The sequence below is a fragment of the Martes martes genome (genome assembly GCF_963455335.1).
Source record: "Martes martes genome assembly, chromosome: 1".
In the NCBI taxonomy this organism is placed as follows: domain Eukaryota; kingdom Metazoa; phylum Chordata; class Mammalia; order Carnivora; family Mustelidae; genus Martes; species Martes martes.
Genome location: NC_137888.1, coordinates 206,376,626 through 206,398,587, shown reverse-complemented (window position 1 = coordinate 206,398,587; position 21,962 = coordinate 206,376,626). Strand labels below are relative to the sequence as shown.

At 39.3% G+C, this 21,962-nt stretch overlaps 1 protein-coding gene across 1 annotated transcript; it reads right to left on the bottom strand.

Moving 5' to 3' along the window:
- Positions 1–2,178: 2,178 nt before the first annotated feature.
- LOC308351850 (olfactory receptor-like protein OLF4) lies at positions 2,179–21,077 on the bottom strand (the record flags this gene model as incomplete). The annotated part of the gene is made up of 2 exons (XM_080817803.1): positions 2,179–2,903; positions 20,969–21,077. The coding sequence occupies 2 exons, from the start codon at positions 21,075–21,077 to the stop codon at positions 2,179–2,181; spliced, it is 834 nt and encodes a 277-aa protein (XP_080673929.1).
- Between the last annotated feature and the right edge of the window lie 885 nt (positions 21,078–21,962).

The window sequence follows — 21,962 nt, the reverse complement described above, 5'->3', positions numbered from 1 at the left end:
CTTCTGATCTCTAAAACCTTCAAAGAATTATTTGTTTTTAGACACTAGTGAGGTAATTTGTGACAGCAGTGAGTGACAGGAATCTAATATAGATATTTATCCAGTTATCTAGTTTGCAGGAACTGAGTTTGAGCCTCTCAAATCATTCAGTTAGATTCCCTTGGGAATTTTGTGTTGAAATCCCACATTAAACAGAGAAATTAGAGTTAATTTGGAGATATTTGGCCCCATCAGATGGTACAGAAAATTTCCCACTGCATAAATATAAATATGGTTCTTTCAGGCATTTTAAAGATAAGAAAAGTAATTCATTATTAATATTAAGTCACCCTAATTATTTTAAGATTTATTTATTTATTTCAGAGAGAGAGAGTGGGGAGGGGAGTGGCAGAGAGAGGGAGAGAGAAACTTAAGCGGACTCCACACTGAGCATGGAGACTGATGTCGGGTTCAGTCTTACAACCAGGAGATCAATACCTGATGCAAAACCTAGAGTCAGATGCCCAATGACTGGCCAGCTAGATGTCCCATCCTAAAGTTTTTGTTATTGTTTTGTTTTTACATTAATCATCCATTCCACTTTAAATATTTGTGTCAAAATTTCTGCAAACTTTCTATTTCATGTTCATGCAAATATACCTTTTCATTTCAATATTCTGCAAATTTCTCTAACGTTTTCTTTCAACCTACTAATTGGTATTATAAACCAGTGTGTGAATGTGTGCACACGGGTGTGTGAAAATGTTTATTTGAAAGAAAGAAGTGCATGAGTGCACACACCCATGTATATACACACACTCCTCATTCTCACATATCTTCTTTAGACTCAACAATGTGTATCCAACATTTTATTTATTCCTCACAGCTTTCATTTCAAGTTCCACGTTACCTTCAGAAATAAGGAAATGGACGTCCAGGTGAATTACACATTTTTAATATTTTATTTATTTATTTATTTGACAGAGAGAGAGAGAGATCACAAATAGGCAGGTGTGGGGGGAGCAGACTCCCCACTGAGCAGAGAGCCCCATGTGGGGCTTGATCCCAGAACCCTGAGATCATGACCTCAGCCAAAGGCAGAGGCTTAACCAACTGAGCCACCCAGGTGCCCCCAGGTGAATTACATTTTTAACAGAAACATAAAAATCCAGATAAAACTTCCTGTTCTTCTCAAGTTCTAAAAAAATGGGCCCATACAGTATGTATGCTTAATTCAATATTACACCTTTAATTTAGCAAAATGTACATTTAATATATAGGCAGCTTACTGTATGTAACTATACTTCAATAAATTCATGAGAATTTAAAATTGTAATGGTATATGACTCATATTGGATCAAAAGCAATTATAGCTGAGTCATATATGACAGGGGTGAGAGAAATGTCTTATAACCAGGAAGAAGGCAAAGTGTCACATATGGATATAGAAATAGCAAAATTCAATTATGGAAATTTAAATCTGGTAAATTACTTCTTCCATAAACTCTAAGATTAACCTAAATATATAAATTAAACAAATGTTATATATTAGTTGAAGAAATGAACTGCAGCTCCACACAACATCATGGATGACCTTCAGAAATAAAATGTAGAGAGTGATAAGTAGTTCAGAATAGGTCAGAACAACTCCCCACCAGACAATCTCATAATAAAGGTGCTATATGAAGACATATGTTTTCAGAATGGCTCGTTATAGAGTCCTAGCAAAGAGACACAATTACAAAAGCAAGCAGAATATAAAGAAATTATAAAAATACCATTCTGGGCATTTGTGCTGCTATTTGGGGAAAGAATTCATGATTATTCTACTATTGAAGTTTATCAGACAGAGCAAAGCTTAATAAAGTGAGGTACTTAATATCCACCACTAGGTGATGGGCATTAAGGAGGGCACATATTGCGTGGAGCACTGGGTGTGGTGCATAAACAATGAATTCTGGAACACAGAAAAGAAATTTTAAAAAATAAATAAAATTAAATAAATAAATAAATAAAAACTTAAAAAGTGAAGTACTTACACATATGGAGAAGGTGAATTCAAACAAATGGAAATTTCAGAAAATAAATAGAAGGAGCAGATTCTAATTCCACAGACTGATTGAAAAGTGGTAGTTCTTGGCTTTTAGACTGCAAGCCCTACAATCATGAGCACTTCTTCAGTTCCAGAACCATTGGCCCTTACATTTCTGGAACACCAATGATTCTTTTCAGAGCCATCTTTATGTCTTTGTTCCTCAGACTGTAGATGAAGGGGTTCAGCATAGGTGTGACCACAGTGTACATCACTGAGGCTACTGCACTTGTGTGAGAGTTCTGGGTAACTGCAGAGCTAAGGTACACTCCTAGGCTGGTACAAAAAAATAATGAGACAACAGAGAGGTGAGATGCACAGGTGGAAAAAGCTTTATACTTTCCCTTACCTGAGGAGATTCCACGAATGGAGGAAACTATCTTAGAATAAGAGTATAGGATCCCCAAGAGGGGACCACCAGCCAGCAGCATAGCTGCAAAGTACATCACCATATTATTAAAAAAGGTGTCAGAACACGCAAGTTGGATCATCTGGTTGAGTTCACAGAAAAAGTGGGGGATTTCCACCGCTGTACAGAAGGATAGCCGCAACACCATTGAGGTCTGTAACAAGGAGTGTGAGACACTTGTGATCCAGGACATGAGAACCAACAGTCCACAGAGCCGGGGGTTCATGATGACCATGTACTGCAGGGGGTGACGAATGGCCACGAACCTGTCATAGGCCATCACAGCCAAAAGATAAATGTCCAACCCTGAAAAAATTATGAAAAAGTACATCTGTGTAATGCAGTCTGCATAGGTAATGACTTGGGTTTGAGTCTGGATGTTCCACAACATCTTGGGGATGGTGGTGGAGGTGAAACAGATGTCTGCAAAGGACAGGTTGGAGAGGAAGAAGTACATGGGGGTATAGAGATGGGAGTCAGAGACAGCAACAAGAATGATGATCAGATTTCCACACACAGTGATCAGGTACATGGAGAGGAAGAGCCCAAATATGAGGGGCTGCAGCTCTGGTCCCTTTGAAAATCCCAGAAGAATGAATTCTGATATCCTCGTATTATTGACTGATTGCATGTGGTTGTACTATCATCAGGAAAGAGGAAAAAGACATCATTAATTTTTCATGACTAGCATACCTCACATGGTTGCAATGTGACAATTTATATTTTAGAGTTAAGAAATTAACTTCAGTATCTTCTGTAGAGACTGTCCCTCTTGGAAGAGATTCCCTACCATTTTATCTCTGTAGGCATTATGTCTCATTTCTCACCTTCCCCCTCAGAAGTCATCTGTTCTACTGTTTTTGTTAAGAATACCTTTCATACATTTGAGGAATATGTATTGAGTGTCATACATGGTCCAGGCAATGCAGACAAGATGGCGGGGAAGTAGGAGGAGGCACCGTTTCAACCTGTACCCTAAAGTGAGCTGATTACCTACCAAAGAACTCCGATCACCCATGAAATCAGCCTGAGATCAGAATTATACACGTCTGGATCTCTACAGGGGCAGAAGATGCCAGTGGGCAGGTAAAGCAGAGTGGGAAGTCAGACTGATATCAGAAGATAAACAAAAGGGGGAGGGAGCCACCAGAGGTGACCCATTGGAAAGTAAAACCCCAGTACGAGAGTGCCCTGCATCTGGGGACCAGCATTAACTTGGAGTCTGGTTGAAAGCACTCAAAAAGAACAAAGGATCCTGGGGGGGAATTGTGGGAATTGGGGCGGCTAGGGACAGGGGCTTAATTCCTCAGACCCAGGACAGCCACCCCTGGTGCTGACCCAAAGGGAGTGCGGCAGAGAAACCAGGTCTTGGTCCCTGAGCCATCAGCGTGCCTGAGAGCGTGTGGGATCTGGCTCCCACGAGGGTCTGGGAGCCTCACCAGCTGGCAGAAGGCCAGACTTTTGCAGTCCCCATGCAAGTGCCTTGCTGTTCTATCAGAGTCTGAGGTGCGCGCAGGTGCTAGCCCGGCGCTCTTGGACTCGGAAAGACCAGGTACTCCCAGCCTGGGCCAGCGGGAAAATCTCCATGTGCCATCACTGCGTGGAACCTCTCTGGCAGTCGAGAGCTGCCCAAACAGCCACCGCTGTCATGGTATTGGGTACAAGCAGGAGTTCCTGTGTCCCCAGGGACCGTGACTCGGAACATGCTCTGCCAGCAGCGGAGGGGGAACTTATGTGCTCTGCAGCACCCAGAGGGGAATAGACTGAGGCTTCTCTCTGAGAGGGAGGTCTGGGTGCAGTTTTCTTTCCTTTAAACTTCCAAAAACCATCAAAGGCTGTCAAGGCAAGAGGAAACAAAACAAAACAAAACAAAATGAACAAACAGACATAAAAACCTCCAGAGAACAAAAGCCTGAAAAACCGGTTTCCTCAGAGCCCACCCCCATGAGGGGGGCAGGAGGACTTAACTCAGGGAACACTGCCTGAAAACCCACGTGGCAGGACCCTCCCCCAGAAAGCCAATCAGGAAAACAAAAAAGAAAAATAAAAGACGACAAGAGAACAACCACCACTACTTCATAGATACAACTTTTATTTTTAATTCGTTCCCATTATTCTGGTTCATTTTTTTATATAGATAATTTTAACCTATTTACCATCACAGTGAGATGTCCAGTACATCAAATTCCATAATAACCTTTTAACCTGAACTTTTTGATACATATACCCACGTTTTTCTTTTGCTTTTCTATTTTTTAATTTTTTTAAAATTGTAGTTTAGTTTAGTTTAGTTTATTCTTTTTTATTTTTATTTTTTAATATTCATATACAGTTAAACTTCAAGGTAATCCCTTTTCCCCAATCAATGCAACCCCTATAGGTAAACCAATTTTTAATCCCCCTTTATCTTAGGAAACAAAGATATCAAGACACATCCAGGAAGAATCAAAATAAACTTCCTAATCCACACTGAGAATTTATAACCACCCTCCCATCTTTTTCTTCTGTCAGTGTTTCTGTGTATTTGTTTCTGTTCTGGTAGAATATAAATCATCAGAAATAGCAATCATCAGAAATTATTATCAACAGTTATATGTCAATAAGTTAAGCAACTTAGATGAAATGGATGCATTCCTGGAAAACTATAAACTCCCAAAATTGAACCAGGAAGAAATTGACAACCTGAATAGACCGATATCTAGTAACGAGATTGAAGCAGTGATCAAAAACCTCCCAAAAAACAAGAGCCCGGGACCTGATGGATTCCCTGGGGAATTCTACCAGACTTTCAAAGAAGAAATAATACCTATTCTCCTGAAGCTGTTTCAAAAAACTGAAAAAGAAGGAAAACTTCCAGACTCCTTTTATGAAGCCAGCATTACCCTGATCCCCAAACCAGACAAAGACCCCACCAAAAAGGAGAATTTCAGACCAATATCCCTGATGAATATGGATGCTAAGATTCTCAACAAGAACCTAACAAATAGGATCCAACAGCACATTAAAATATTATCCACCATGACCAGGTGGGATTCATCTCTGGGTTACAAGGATGGTTCAACATTCGCAAATCAATCAATGTGATAGAACAAATCAGTAAGAGAAGAGAGAAGAACCACAAATCAATCAATGTGATAGAACAAATCAGTAAGAGAAGAGAGAAGAACCACATGGTCCTCTCAATTGATGCAGAAAAATCATTTGACAAAATCCAGCATCCATTCCTGATTAAAACACTTCAAAGCATAGGGATAGAGGGAACATTCCTGAACTTCATCAAATCTATCTATGAAAGACCCAGAGCAAATATCATCCTCAATGGGGAAAAGCTCGCAGCCTTCCTGTTGACATCAGGAACACGACAAGGATGCCCACTCCCACCACTGTTGTTCAACATAGTGTTAGAAGTCCTAGCAACAGCAATCAGACAACAAAGAGAAATAAAAGGTATCCAAACTGGCAACGAAGAAGTCAAACTCTCTCTCTTCACAGATGACATGATTCTTTATATGGAAAACCCGAAAGACTTCACCCCCAAACTACTAGAACTCATACAGCCATTCAGTAATGTGGCAGGATACAAAGTCAATGTACAGAAAACAGTGGCTTTCTTATACACTAACAATGAAAATACAGAAACGGACATTAGAGAATGGATTCCATTTACTATAGCACCAAGAACAATTAGATACCTGGGAATAAACCAAACCAAAGAGGTAAAGGATCTGTACTCGAGGAACTACAGAACACTCCTAAAAGAAATTGAAGAAGACACAAAAAGATGGAAGACCATTCCATGCTCATGGATCAGAAGAATAAACATTGTTAAAATGTCTATACTGCCTAGAGCAATCTATACTTTTAATGCCATTCTGATCAAAATTCCACCGGTATTTTTCAAAGAGCTGGAGCAAATAATCCTAAAATTTGTGTGGAATCAGAAGAGACTCCGAATTGCTAAGGAAATGTTGAAAAACAAAAATAAAACTGGCAGCATCATGTTAACGGATTTCAAGCTTTACTACAAAGCTGTGGTCACCAAGACAGCATGGTACTGGCATAAAAACAGGCTCATAGACCAGTGGAACAGAGTAGAGAGCCCAGATATGTACCCTCAACTCTATGATCAAATAATCTTCGACAAAACAGGGAAAAAATATCCAGTGGAAAAAAGACAGTCTTTTCAATAAATGGTGCTGGGAAAAATGGACCGTTATATGTAGAAGAATGAAACTTGGCCATTCTCTTACACCGTACACAAAGATAAACTTGAAATGGATAATAGACCTCAAGGTGAGACAGGAATCCATCAGAATCCTAGAGGAAAACATAGGCAGTAACCTCTTTGATATCAGCCACAGGAACTTCTTTCAAGATATGTCTCCAAAGGCAAAGGAAACAAAAGCAAAAATGAACTTTTGGGACTTCATCAAGATCAAAAGCTTCTGCACAGCAAAGGAAGCCATCAACAAAACAAAGAGGCAACTCACGGAATGGGAGAAGACATTTGCAAATGACAGTGCAGACAAAGGGTTGATATCCAGGATCTATAAAAAACTCCTCAAACTCAACACACACAGAACAGATAATCATATTAAAAAATGGGCAGAAGACATGAACAGACACTTCTCCAATGAAGACATACAAATGGCTATCAGACACATAAAAAATGTACATCAGCACTAGCCATCAGGGAACTTCAAATTAAAACCACATTGAGATACCACCTTACACCAGTTAGAATGGCCAAAATTAGCAAGACAGGAAACAATGTGTGTTGGAGAGGATGTGGAGAAAGGGGAACCCTCTTACACTGTTGGTGGGAATGCAAGTTGGTGCAGCCACTTTGGAGAACAGTGTGGAGATTCCTCAAGAAATTAACAGTAGATCTTCCCTATGACCCTGCAATTGCACTACTAGGTATTTACCCCAAAGATTCAGATGTAGTGAAATGAAGGGCCATCTGTACCCCAATGTTTATAGCAGCAAAGTCCACGGTCGCCAAACTGTGGAAAGAACAAAGATGGCCTTCAATGGACGAATGGATATGGAAGATGTGGTCCATATACACTATGGAATATTATTCCTCCATCAGAAAGGATGAATACCCAACTTTTGTAGCAACATGGACGGGACTGGAAGAGATTATGCTGAGTGAAATAAGTCAAGCAGAGAGAGTCAAGTATCATATGGTTTCACTTAATTGTGGAGCATAACAAATACCATGGAGGACATAGGGAGATGGAGAGGAGGAGGGAGTTGAGAGAAATTGGAAGGGGAGGTGAACCGTGAGAGACTATGGACTCTGAAAAACAACCTGAGAGTTTTGAAGGGGCAGTGGTTGGGAGGTTGGGGGAACCAGGTAGTGGGTATTAAGGAGGGCACATATTGCATCAAGTATTGTGTGTGGTGCAAAAACAATGTATTCTCTTATGCTGAAAAGAAATAATAAACAAACAAACAAACAAAAACAAATAACAAAAACTAAAACATGGTCCAGGCAATGGCAAGCCATGAGAAGAGGATTATGACGACCAAAAGCCACAATAATCCAATGATGGAGAACGAACAGAGACAAATAAAAATATTAATAATATATCAGATTCTGTACCAAATTGCACCCACGAACAGTGCAGAGCATTCCTCTTTCTCCATATCATCTCCAACAATTGTCATTTACTGTATTGTTAATTTTGGCCATTCTAACTTGTAAAAGGTGATATCTCAATGTACTTTTCATTTGAGTTTCCCTGATGGCTAATGATGTTGAACAGTTTTTCATGTGTCTGTTAGCCATTTGTATGTCTTCTTTAGAGAATGTCTATACATGTCTTCAGCCCATTTTTTTTCCTTGACTATTTTTGGTTTTGGGTATTGAGTTTGAGAAGTTCTTTATAGATCTCGGATATCAGCCATTTACCTGTAGCGTCATTTACAAATATCTCCTCCTACTCCTTAGGTTGCCTCTTTGTTTTCTTGATAGTTTCCTTTGCGGTGCAGAAGATTTTATCTTGATAAAGTCCCACAAGCTATACAAAATGAAGTCCCAAAAGCTGCTTATACACAGCTATACACAGAGGATCATATGGTTCTTGTCTTGTCTTTTCTTTTGGGACTTCATCAAGAAACAGATGTAGTGAAAATAAGGTCCATATGCACCCCTATGTTCTTAGCAGCAATGTTCACAATAGCCAAACTGGGAAAGAGCTGAGACACCTTTCAACAGACAAATAGATAAAGAAGATGTGGTCCATATACACAATGGAATATTGTGCAGCCATCAGAAAGGATGAATACCTAGCATTTATATCAACATAATGGGACTAGAGGAAATTATGCTAAGGGAAATAAGTCAAGCAGAGAAAGTCAATTATTATATGGTTTCACTTACTTGTAGAACATAAGGAATAACATGGAAGACATTAGGAGAAGGAAGGGAAAAATGAAGGGGGTAATTGGAGGAGGAGACAAACCATGAGAGACTGACGACTCCAAGAAACAGTTTAAGGGTTTCAGAGGTGAGGAGGTTGGGGGATGGGTTAGCCTGGTGATAGGTGTAAATGAGGGCACATATTGCATGGAGCACTGGGTATTACTTGTAAGAAATTAATCCTGATGTATTGTATGTTGACTAACATAACATAAAAAAACAAAAACAAAAACAAAAACAGATGGCATACTGTATGATGAGTAACACAAAATGATAATAATAATAATAATAGTAACAATAATAAAAAGTTATCTGAGGGTGTCATTGTTATTACAAGAACAAGAGTAGGTATCAAGGAGAGAGATGAAAGGAAGGCCATTTTGTAATTGGTGTTCATGCAAGAATGGTAAACAAGGTGACATTTGAACAGCTGCCTCATGGAAGATAGGACTGGAGCTGCAGGCTTGTCTGGGGAAGTGTGTGTTGGCAGAGAGAATGGTCTCTGCAGAGGCCCTGGAGATTATGCTGCTTTGAGCTACTAAGTCCAAAAAAGGAAGTAAGTGTCTTAAGGGGAATAAGCGGGAGAGTGATGAGAAATGGTGTCAGGAAGTTTAAAGATGTAGGTCACTTTGCAGCTGGTTAAATTTCAAGAAAAAGGAGTCACTCACCCATGGTATATACTTCTTGTATTTATAATCTACATGCAAAGATGTTCTGTAAACTGAAATAGAGCTCCTCCTGAATACCATCTGGTGACTGAATTCTGACCTCTGTTTTACAAGAGTCACCTTGGAATATATTAGATTGTGAGTCTGAGCTCTTGGACTCTTCTCTCTCCACAGGACACACACACACACAACACACACACACACACACACACACACACACACACGCACACACACACACACTTACACACACCCCAATTCATTGCTCCCTAGGCTGTGTTCTTACCATGACTCCCCAATCCCAGTCTGAGGGTGAATCTGGAGTGGCTGCAACCCAGGCTGCCCCGATTACTGATCATTCCCTTAAACAATGTAAAATGCTACCTGACATTCCAGTTAGCAAGCTTGCCATGGACAGACATATTTACCTATATAAAATTTAAAACTTTTTATGGATCATATATCCACCAAAATCAATAAATAGTCTCTCAACTGTATTTGAAATGATGCTAAATGCAGAATAGATATAGAGTTTATAGACATATAATAATCAGAGGAATCTAATAATGAACATGGGGTTCAAGTATATAAATGTTTGCTCAGTTTAGTAATGGTTTAGAAAACAACAAGAAATCTCTGGCACACTCATCAGCTTGTGAGACAATATGAAGATCTCTTGCACTGATTTGGTTGGAATTTTTAAACAGGTAGCAAAAGAAATTTCTCTAATTCTGTTGGCAGAAATGTGAACTGTTACAATGTTGGGAAAACAACCTAAAGACAGTTTTAAATTTAAAAATATACATATCGTTCAGCTCAGAAATTCTCAGTCTTGACACTTTTGACATTCTTGTCCACTCTTTTCTGTGTGCTGGCCTGTTTCTTGGCCTTTGTAGGGTATTTAGACTTTCCCTGGTCTCACTCTGAATTCCTCAGTGCCCCCCCTGGGAAATAATATTTCCTCTAATGGAGAAACAGATGTTTAACGTAACAACCTCTAAATATTTTGTAGAATTGTTATAATAACAATGTATTGAGAAAGAAAACACTTTCAAAGTGTGAGTAGAACAGCCACATATTGAGATATTATGCAGACCCTGAAATAAAGAATCAGAATTACCCTAGTTGACTGGAGGCAAGTCCATGATGTATTACTGAGAAAGAAGAAAGAATGGAAACAGGAAGAAAAAAAATAAGAAAGACTTCGCTAAAACTGAAGAGCATTTATGATGAGCACAGGATACTATTAATCCATTTGTATTGTGTATGAAATGTATAAGTGTGCATCATCTAGGAATAGAAGTTTTAAAAACACTAAGAACTTAAGGAATAAATATTGTCAGGAGGAATGAAATTAGGTCAAGTGTAGTGTTTCAAAACAACTTGTGAAAAAAGTTATATGAGAATCTAAAAATAATGTATATAAAGACATAAAATAATAATTGTGTGCTATCAAGATGAGTCACTGATTCCAGATTTAATGTCCAAAGACTTGGAATAAAATAATATGAGAGAATGATGTTTACAACTGGGGAGTAAGCACTAAGTGATCTATTTTTTTCTTACATAAAGATACATGTATTAAGATATGGTTATGGAAGCTAAAGGCAATCTCCAGTCAAATGTAAAGAAGCGATGATAGACAAATATGATGCAGCTTTTAGAAATGGATCTCATCACAAAGAGATAAAAGGACCCATGGGGAATGACAGATGTGCAAAAACAAATGAGAAATATGTGTAGAGGTGATTTATTAGCATTCAGTGTACAAAAAAACATTTATTTTCTTTCTTGTTTATAACAAGGATTGGCAAGTGAAAAATATTTGTTACAGCTCAAATTTTCAGGATGAATAATAAATCAAAAAAGCAATATAGAGAACACCATATAACCAAGTGATGGATTTGAGCCCACACTATTAATTCCCTACATATACATACACAATAGAACTCATTGCAAACAGCAAAGTTGGTAAAATAAAACAAAAACCTGCTTAATTCCTTGTTTGAAAGAATGCAATTTAAAAAAAGGAATTAAAAAAAAACCACCTCGACACACTGTACAAATGCAAAGACCTGGCAAAGACAACGTACAGTAGAGAAAACCAATGAATAACTAATCCACAAATATGTTCAGCTCCCTGTGTAATGAAATCATTGCAAAGCAAAGCTCTTCCACATTGTTTTCATTGTCAGATCATTGTTTTCACGTTAATACCCAGAGTGACAGGAGACACTGTGAAAAAAAGTATGTCTCACGAATTACTATTGCGAGGTCACATCTGCAAGCAATATATTGGTCTAGATATTTCTCATCAGTATGGAAACAGAGTCCAATATGCCACATTTAAAGGCAAAAAAGAAATGCTCTGACTTCACTGGACATCCTTCCATCCCTAATATTTCTAATATTTCTACTCCCTTTAATTGCAAAACTCACTGGTTGTGTTCTATTTTTACTAGGAGTATTTTATGTTCCCGCCCCCTGACTTCATTGTCAACAATTACCCTTGTGCTGCTGAACTCCATGTTCACTTCTTTCTTTAACATAATCACTGAATATTAATCAGCTTATCAGGCAAGCAAATGAGCATAGAGATCAATAGGTTTTGGGCCAGGTTGGTGACTGTTAGGTGACCTCAGGTCACTGCACCAGGCATGGATTGTGTCTGACCCTTGCCTGCAGAACCTGCTAGGCTCTGGGACTCACCTGAATGACAACTCTGAGGGACAGGTGTCTATGTGGCAGTCTGAATTTCTCCCGGGTGGGGGTGATGGTGACTAAACTGTCCTCATGTAAGACAACAGTAAAGAGGCTGGAGTTAGTCTCCCAGGAAGCTTGGGATTCCAGAAACAACAATCAGGTCGCATCGAGCCCAAGGCAGAGGGACTGCTACACAGGAGATATTTAGACCTTCCTCTGTCTGTTCATGAGGCACGTTTCCCTCTGGCTCCTCCAACCTCTAAGCACATGATTTCCCTCTGGGGCACTGGTGTGGACACAAAGGAAATTTTACTGGAGACTGTGTGTTCTCAACAGACCAGGCTATAACCAAATAAATCCAGAGTTAATTACTCCTTCCTCAGAACTCTGTTGCTCCCAGAGTTCAGACATCCTGGCACTTTATCCCAGCCCTGAATTCAATTTTTCCCCCAAATCTAGGACTAAGCAATATCTCTGGATTAGATCCCCTAGATCTCCAAAATGTTGACATATGGTGGACACACAGTCCTGCCATCATTTCTTTTCAAAAAAACTAAGTTTTACATATATATATATATATATGTATATATATATATATATATATATATATATATATATATATATATATCTTGAGGAATACATACCATAGCTTCATGACATATTTGCTGAACAATTTGGAATCATACTTTTAAGTTAAGAGTTGTCATCGGGTCCCTCAATGTGAAGTATTTCTTAATTATCAGAAATATATTTAGATTTTTTACATTATTCTATGAGCTTGGAAAAGTAAATAAATTCTTCCCTATAGCTTCCAGAATGAACCAATTCTTGCAAATGTTTTTAGCTCAAAGCCATTTCAGGCTTCTGATCCCCTGAATGCTAAGAACATAAATGTGTGTTAAAACATGTTCATTTTACAGAGTAGTAGGAAATTAATAAAATATTTATCCAATAAAATTTTGATCAGGAAACTGAGATTAAGCAATTGTATATAAGTGTTCAGTCCTATGACAATTTTCCGTGTAGTGTCTCCTTCACAAAAATGCATTCAGAGCCCTTTTCATGTCTTTGCTCCTCAGGCTGTAGATGAAGGGGTTCAGCATGGGTGTGACCACCATGTACATCACTGAGGCGAATGCACTTGTGTGGGAGCTCTGGGGAGCAGCAGAGCTAAGGTACACACCTAGGATTGTACAATAAAATAAGGAGAAAACTGAGAGGTGAGATGCACAGGTGGAAATGCTTTATACCTGCCCAGGGCTGACGATATTCCATGTATGGTGGAAACAATCTTAGAATAAGAGTAAAGGATCCCAGGGGGAGAAGACAAGATGGAGGAGATGTAGGAGGTGCTGTTTCACCTGTCCCCTAAAGTAAGCTGATCACCTACCAAAAAACTCTGATCATCCATGAAATCAGCCTGAGCTTAGAATTATACACTTCTGGATCTCTATGGGGGCAGAAGACACCAGTGGACAGGTGAAGTGGAGTGGGAACATCGGACTGATATTGGAAGATAAACAAAAGGGGGAGGGAGCTGCCAGAAGCGACCCATTGGAAAGTAATACCCAATATGAGAGTGCCCTGTGATTGGGGACCAGCATTACCTTGGAGTCTAGTTGAAAGCACTCGAAAAGAGCAAATGATCTTAAGGGGAAAATGGTGGAATTGAGCAGTAAAGCACTAGCCGGTGCTCTCCAGGACCCGGAGAGTCTGAGCTCTCAGCTTAGGCCGGTGTGAAAATCTCAGTGTGCTATCTCTGCTTGGGACGTCTCTGGCAGTCTGGACCTGCCCAGACAGCTGAGGCTAGTATTTCTCCTTGTTTGTTTGTTTTTTTTTTTAATTTTTTATTTCTTTTCAGCGTAACAGTATTCGTTGTTTTTTCACCACATCCAGTGCTCCATGCAATCTGTGTGCTCCCTTATACCCACCACCTGGTTCCTCCCACTTCCAACCCCCCGCCCCCTCAAACCCCTCAGGTTGTTTTTCAGAGTCCATAGTCATTCTCATGGTTCACCTCCCCTTCCAATTTCCCTCAACTCCCTTCTCCTCTCCATCTCCCCTTGTCCTCCACGTTATTTGTTATGCTCCACAAATAAGTGAAACCATATGATACTTGACTCTCTCTGCTTGACTTATTTCACTCAGCATAATCTCTTCCAGTCCCGTCCATGTTGCTACAAAAGTTGGGTATTCATCCTTTCTGATGGAGGCATAATACTCCATAGTGTATATGGACCACATCTTCCTTATCCATTCGTCCATTGAAGGGCATCTTGGTTCTTTCCACAGTTTTGGGTACAAATGAGAGTTCTTGTGACCCCAGAGACCTTGAATGGGGACGTGCTCTGCCAGCAGCAGAGGGAGAATTTATGTGCTCAGGAGCATCCTGAGTGGAACAGACTGAGGCTTCTCTCTGAGATGGAGGTCTGGGTGCAGTTTGCTTTCCTCTAAACGTCCAAGAACCACCAAAAGCCACTACAGGGCAAATAGACAAACAAACAAAAAAACCTCCAGAGAACAAAAGCCTGAAAAACCGGTTGAGATGTTCAGTACATCAAATTCCATTATAACCTTTTAACCTGAACTTTTTTGATACATATACCTGTGTTTTTCTTTTGCTTTTCTATTTTATAATTTCTTATTTTATTTTTTTCATATTCATATAGAGATAAGATTCAAGATAATCCCCTTCCCCCAGTCAATGCTACCCCTATATGTAAACCAGTTTTAATCCCCTTTTATCTTAGGAAAGTTGAGTCCTTTAACAAAGATATCAAGATACACCCAGGAAGAATCAAAATAACCTTCCTCATCCACACTGAGAATTTATAATCACCCTCCCATCTTTTTCTTCTGACAGTGTTTCTGTGTATTTGTTTTTGTTCTGGTAGTATATTAATCTTAGACTTGGGGTTCATTTTGACAGGGTTCTTTTTTTATTTTTTTATTTTTTTAAAGATTTTATTTATTTATTTATTTGTCAGAGAGAGTGAGCACAGGCAGACAGAGTGGCAGGCAGAAGCAGAGGGAGAAGCAGGCTCCCTGCTGAGCAAGGAGTCCGATGCGGGACTCGATCCCAGGATGCTGGGATCATGACCTGAGCCGAAGGCAGCCGCTTAACCAACTGAGCCACCCAGGCATCCCTTGACAGGGTTCTTTTATTTATTTTTTTTCTTGTCATCCACTTTTTCTTTTCTAGCGTAACAGTATTCATTGTTTTTTCACCACACCCAGTGCTCCATGCAATCCATGCCCTCCCTAATACCCACCACCTAATTCCAATCTCCCATTCCCCGCCCCTTCAAAACCCTCAGGTTGTTTTTCAGAGTCCATAGTCTCTCATGGTTCACCGCCCCTTCCTATTTCCCTCAACTCCCTTCTCCTCTCCATCTCCGCATGTCCTCCATGTTATTTGTTATGCTCCACAAATAAGTGAAACCATATGATAATTGACTCTCTTGTCATCTACATTTGTCGGTCTTTTTATTTGTCTGTTTTTGTTTGTGTACTTCATAAATCTTACCTTGGGGTCCATTTGGGCTGGACCTTCTCTTTTATTTTATCTTTCTTTTTTTTCCCTTTCTCTCTCTCTTTTTTCTTTTTTCTTTCTTTTCGATGGGGACACTTGATTGCTCAGAAGCATTCCAGGGTACACCTTGCCTGCACCACAGTCGATACATTCAGCTACACATCCATTCAGCCATCTCTCACCAAAATGACTAGGAGGATGAATGCCCAACAGAAGAAAAATTTAAACACCGGGACTTCTCCATAAAAGCTATTGGGTATGAACATAAACAGTATGTCAGCAAGGGTATTCAGGCTAACAATTATCCAGGTTGGAGAAAGCCTTTGATGACAAAATGAAATTGATTAGGGCAGAAGTGAAAGCCACCAGGGATGATGGTAACAATGCTCTCAATGAATTCCAATCTAAACCAAATTCTCTAAAAACTAAGGTAACTGAGGCAGAACATAGAATTAGTGATCTGGAGGACAAACAGATAGAGAAAAAGGATCAGGAGGAAGCCTAGAACAAACAGCTTAAAAGCCACGAAAAGAGAATTAGGGAAATAAATGATGCCATGAAACATTCCAACATCAGAATTATTGGAATACCTGAGGGGGAAGAGAAAGAAAGAAGACTAGAAGATATAGTTGAACAAATTCTCCATGAAAAATTTCCTAATCTGGAGAGTGGAAAAAGCATTCATGTACTAGAGCAGAAAGATTTCCCTTCAAGATCATAGAATTTGGAAGACTTCAAGATGTTCTGATGGTGAAAATCAGAATCATAATTTTAGACAGGAGCTCTTGAAAGCAGCTAGGAGGAAGAAGTTCATTATGTGCAGAGGAAAGCCAATCAGAATAATGTCAGACCTGTCCACAGAAACCTGCCAAGCCAGAAAGGGCTGGCAAGATGTATTCAGGGCACTCAATGAGAAGAGCATGCAGCCAAGAATACTTTATCCAGGAAGACTGACATTCAAAATGGATGAAGAGATAAAGAGCTTCCAAGACTGGCAAAATTTAAAAGAGTATGTGACTACCAAGTCATCACTGCAAGAAATATTAAGGGGGGGTTCTATAAAAGAGTAAAAGATTCAAGAATATCACTGAACAGAAATATATGGAGACAATTTATAGAAACAAAGACTTCACAGGTAACACGATGTCAATAAAAACGTATCTCTCAATAATCACTCTCAACGTGAATGGCCTAAATGTGCCCATAAAATGACAGAGGTTGCAGATTGGATAAAACAACAGGGCCCATCCATATGTTGTCTAAAAGAGACCCGTTTTGAACCTAAGGATACATCCAGACTGAAGTCCTATGTGATACAGCAAAGGCAGTCCTAAGGGGGAAATACATAGCCATCCAAGCCTCCCTCAAAAAAAAATTAAAAAATCCAGAAAACATCAGCCATCTCAACACCTTAAAGAACTGGAGAATCAACAACAAATTAAGCCAACTCCACACACAAGAAGGGAAATAATCAAGATTAGAGCAGAGATCAATGAGATAGAAACTAGAGATACAGTAGAATGGATCAATGAAGCTAGAAGCTGGTTTTTTGAAAGAATCAAAAAGATCGATAAACCATTGGCCACACTAATCCAAAAGAAAAGAGAGAAGGCCCAAATTAATAAAATTATGAATGAAAAGGGAGAGATCACAACTAACACTAAGGAAATAGAAAAAATCATCAGAAGTTATTATCAACAGTTAGATGTCAATAAGCTAAGCAACATAGATGAAACGGATGTATTCCTGGAAAAATATAAACTTCAAAAATTGAACCAGTAAGAAACTGACAAACTGAATAGGCCAATATCTAGTAACAAGATTGAAGCAGAGATCAAAAACCTCCCAAAAAACCAGAACCCAGAACCTGAAAGATACCCTGGGGAATGCTACCAAACTTTCAAAGAAGAAATAACACCTCTTCTCCTGAAGCTGTTTCAAAAAATTGAAGCAGAAGGAAAACTTCCAAACTCTTTTTATGAAGCCAGCATTACCCTGATCCATAAACCAGGCAAAGACCACACGAAAAAGGAGAATTTCAGACCAATATCCCTGATGAATATGGATGCTAAGATTCTCAACAAGATCCTAGCTAATAGGATCCAACAGCACATTAAAAAGATTATCCACCATGACCAGGTGAGATTCATCCCTGGGTTACAAGGATGGTTCAACATTCGCAAATGAATCAATGTGATAGAACAAATCAGTAAGAGAAGAGAGAAGAACCACATGATCCTCTCAATTGATGCAGAAAAATCATTTGACAAAATCCAACATCCGTTCCTGATTAAAACGCTTCAAAGTATAGGGATAGAGAGAACATTCCTCAACCTCATAAAATCTATTTATGAAAAACCTCTGGCAAATATCATCCTCAATGGGAAAAAGCTGACAATTTTCCTGTTGAGATCAGGAACACGATAAGGATGCCGGCTCTCACCACTCTTATTCAACATATTATTAGAAGTCCTAGCAACAGCAATCAGACAACAAAAAGAAATAAAATGTATGCAAATTGGCAATGAAGAAGTCAAACTCTCTCTCTTCGCAGATGACATGATTCTTTATATGGAAAACCCAAAAGACTCCACCCCCAAACTACTAGAACTCATACAGCATTTCAGTAATGTGGCACAATACAAAGTCAATGTACAGAAATCAGTGGCTTTCTTATACACTACCAATGAAAATACAGAAAGGGAAGTTAGAGAATCAATTCCATTTACTATAGCACCAAGAACCATGAGATACCTGTAAATAAACCTAACCAAAGAGGTAAAGGATCTGTACTCCAGGAACTACAGAACACACATGAAAGAAATTGAAGAAGACACAAAAATATGGAAGAACATTCCATGTGTATGGGTCAGAAAAATTAGCATTGTTAAAATGTCTATACTGCATAAAGCAATCTATACTTTCAGTGCCCTTCATCAAAATTCCGTGGACATTTTTCAACGAGCTGGAGCAGACAATCCTAAAATTTGTGTGAAACCAGAGGAGACCCTGAATTGCTAAGGAAATATTGAAGAAGAAAAACAAAACGGGGGACATATTATTGCCTGATTTCAAGCTTTACTACAAAGCTGTGATCACCAAGACAGCATGGTACTGGCATTAAAACAGGCACATAGACCAGTGGAACAGAGTAGAGAGCCCAGATATGGACCCTCAACTCTATGGTCAAATAACCTTCAACAAAACAGGAAAAAATATCCAGTGGAAAAATGACAATCTCTTCAATAAATGGTGCTGCGAAAACTGGACAGCTATATGTAGAAGAATGAAACTCAACTGTTCTCTTACACCATACACAAAGATAAACTCAAAATGGGTAAAAGATGTCAATGTGAGACAGGAATCCATCAGAATCCTAGAGGAGATCATAGGCAGTAACCTCTTCAATATCAGCCACAGAAACTTATTTCAAGATATGTCTCCAAAGGCAAAGGAAACAAAAGCAAAAATGAATTTTTCGGACTTCATCAAAATCAAATCCTTTTACATAGCAAAGGAACCAGTCACCAAATCAAAGAGGCAACCCACTGAATGGGAGAAGGTATTCACAAATGACAGTACAGAGAAAAGTCTGATATCCAGGATCTATAAAGAACTCCTCAAACTCAACGCTCACAAAACAGATAATCATGTCAAAAAAAAAAAATGGGCAGAAAACATGAACAGACACTTCTCCAAAGAAGATATACAAATGGCTAACAGACACATGAAAAAATGTTCATCATCACTAGCCATCAGGGAGATTCAAGACAAAACCACATTGTGGGAGGTTGGGGGAACCAGGTGGGGTGGTATTAGGGAGGGTACGTATTGCATGGAGCACTGGGTGTGGTGCAAAAACAATGAATACTGTTACGCTGAAAACAAACAAGCAAAAACAAAACAAAGCAAAAAACCAAAAAAAACACATTGAGATACCACTTTACACCAGTTAGAATGGCCAAAACTATCAAGGCAGTAAACAGCGTGTGTTGGAGAGGATGTGGAGAAAGGGGAACCCTCTTACACTGTTGGCAGGAATGCAAGTTGGTGCAGCCACTTTGGAAAACAGTGTGGAGATTCCTTAAGAAATTAAAAATAGAGCTTCCCCGTGACCCTGCAATTGCACTACTGGATATTTACCCCAAAGATACAGATGTGGTGGAAAGAAAGGTCATCTGTACCCCAACATTCATAGTAGCAATGGCCACAGTCACCAAACTGTGGAAAGAACCAAGATGCCCTACAATGGACAAATGGATAAAGATGATATTGTCCGTATACACTATGATGTACTGTGCTTCCTTCAGAAAGGATGAATACCCAACTTTTGTATCAACATGAATGGGACAGGAAGACTGCTGAGTGAAATAAGTGAAGCACAGAGAGTCAATTATCATATGGTTTAATTTATTTGTGGAGCAGAAGAAATAACACGGAGAACATGGGGAGATGGAGAGAAGGGAGTTGGGGGAAATTGGAGGGGGTGACGAAGTATAGAGATTACGGACTCTGAAAAACAATCTGAGGGTTTTGAAGGGGTGGGGGTGGGAGGTTGGGAGAGCCTGGTGGAGGGTATTATGGAGAGCACGTATTGCATCGAGCACTGGGTGTGGTGCATAAACAATGAATTCTGGTACACTGAAAAGAAATTTAAAAAATCAACAAAGCAGACAAACAAACAAAAGAGAAAGAGCCATACCATTAAAAAAAAAAAAAAAGTGCAGGATCCCAGCAAAAGGCCCACAACCCAGCAGGACAACTGCAAAATATATCACCACATTATTCAGAATGGTATCAGAACAGGAAATTTGAATCATCTGATTGAGTTTACCAAAAGTGGGGGATTTGGAAGTGTGTACAGAAGGACAATTGCAACATCATTAAACTTGGTAACAAGGAATTCAGGGTACAGGTGATCCGGGATACCAGAACCAGCAGTCCATAGAGCTGGGGATTCATGATTACTGTGTAGTGCAGGGAGCGACAAATAGCCAGAAACCAACCATAGGCCATCACACTCAGCACAATTAAGTCTGAAACAGTATAGAGTATGAGGAAATAAATCTTGTGATGCAGCCGATGTAGGTTATAACTTTTTTCTGTGTCTGTGTATTCACCAGCATCTTGGGGATGGTGGTGGAAGTGAAGCAGATATCTATTAAGGACAGGTTGGAGAGGGAGAAGTACATGGGGCTGTGAAGATGGGAGTCTGAACTGATGGCCAGAATGTTGAGCAGGTTTCCAAACACAGTGATCAGGTACATGAAGAGGAAAAGCCCAAATATGAGGGACTGCTGTTCTGGGTCCTCTGATAATCTGAGAAGAATAAACTCTGAAATTTGTGTATCATTGCATGGTCCCATGTGGTGGAGGTGAGTTCAAGGAAGGAAGCAAATAGAATGATGAATTCTCATATAAACATGTATTTGTTGCAGATTTCAAATGCTACTCTTTATATTTTGTAGTCTAGAAATTCATTTCAATACATTGTACGTGGATATGGTCCCTTTCAGTGAATCCCTTGTATCAGCAGAGTGAAGTATTTTTCTTCCAATCCCTTTTACACCAAAGGGCTGTGTATTCCACAGTTTTAATTTTAAAAATGCTCCCAAATTTCAAAAATATAAATTGAGTGTTGGCAATGTTTTACACATTCTATAGTCAAGGAGTATAGTGTGCTAGAAAAAAAAAAGTTCCTATCACTCAATGATGGAGAAAGAATAAATTAGCAAATAAGAAAATTAATTATATTTCTGATAATGGCAGGTGGTGTGAAGAAAACAAAAACAGAGATAAAGCAGACAGTGAATAGGGCACGCTATATTCATGGGTATTGAAGCCAATTCTGCAAACAAGATGACATTGGAACACAAATTTCATGTAAGAGATGGAGGCAGATCAGTGATTATGGGGGAAATGTGTGCCCAGTAGAGGGAATGGCCAGTTCAAAGGCCTTGAGGAAAGTACTTGTTTCCTATGTTCAAGTCAAAGAAGAAAAGTCAGTGATGCAAGGGGAATAAGCAGGAGGGAGACTGAGGAGAGACACTGCCAGACATGATGAAAAGGGAAGTGGCCTCTCTGCTACCTCTGAAACTGCAAGACCTACAGACTTTCCTGTCCACACTGCCTCTCCCATTGTATTCACTATG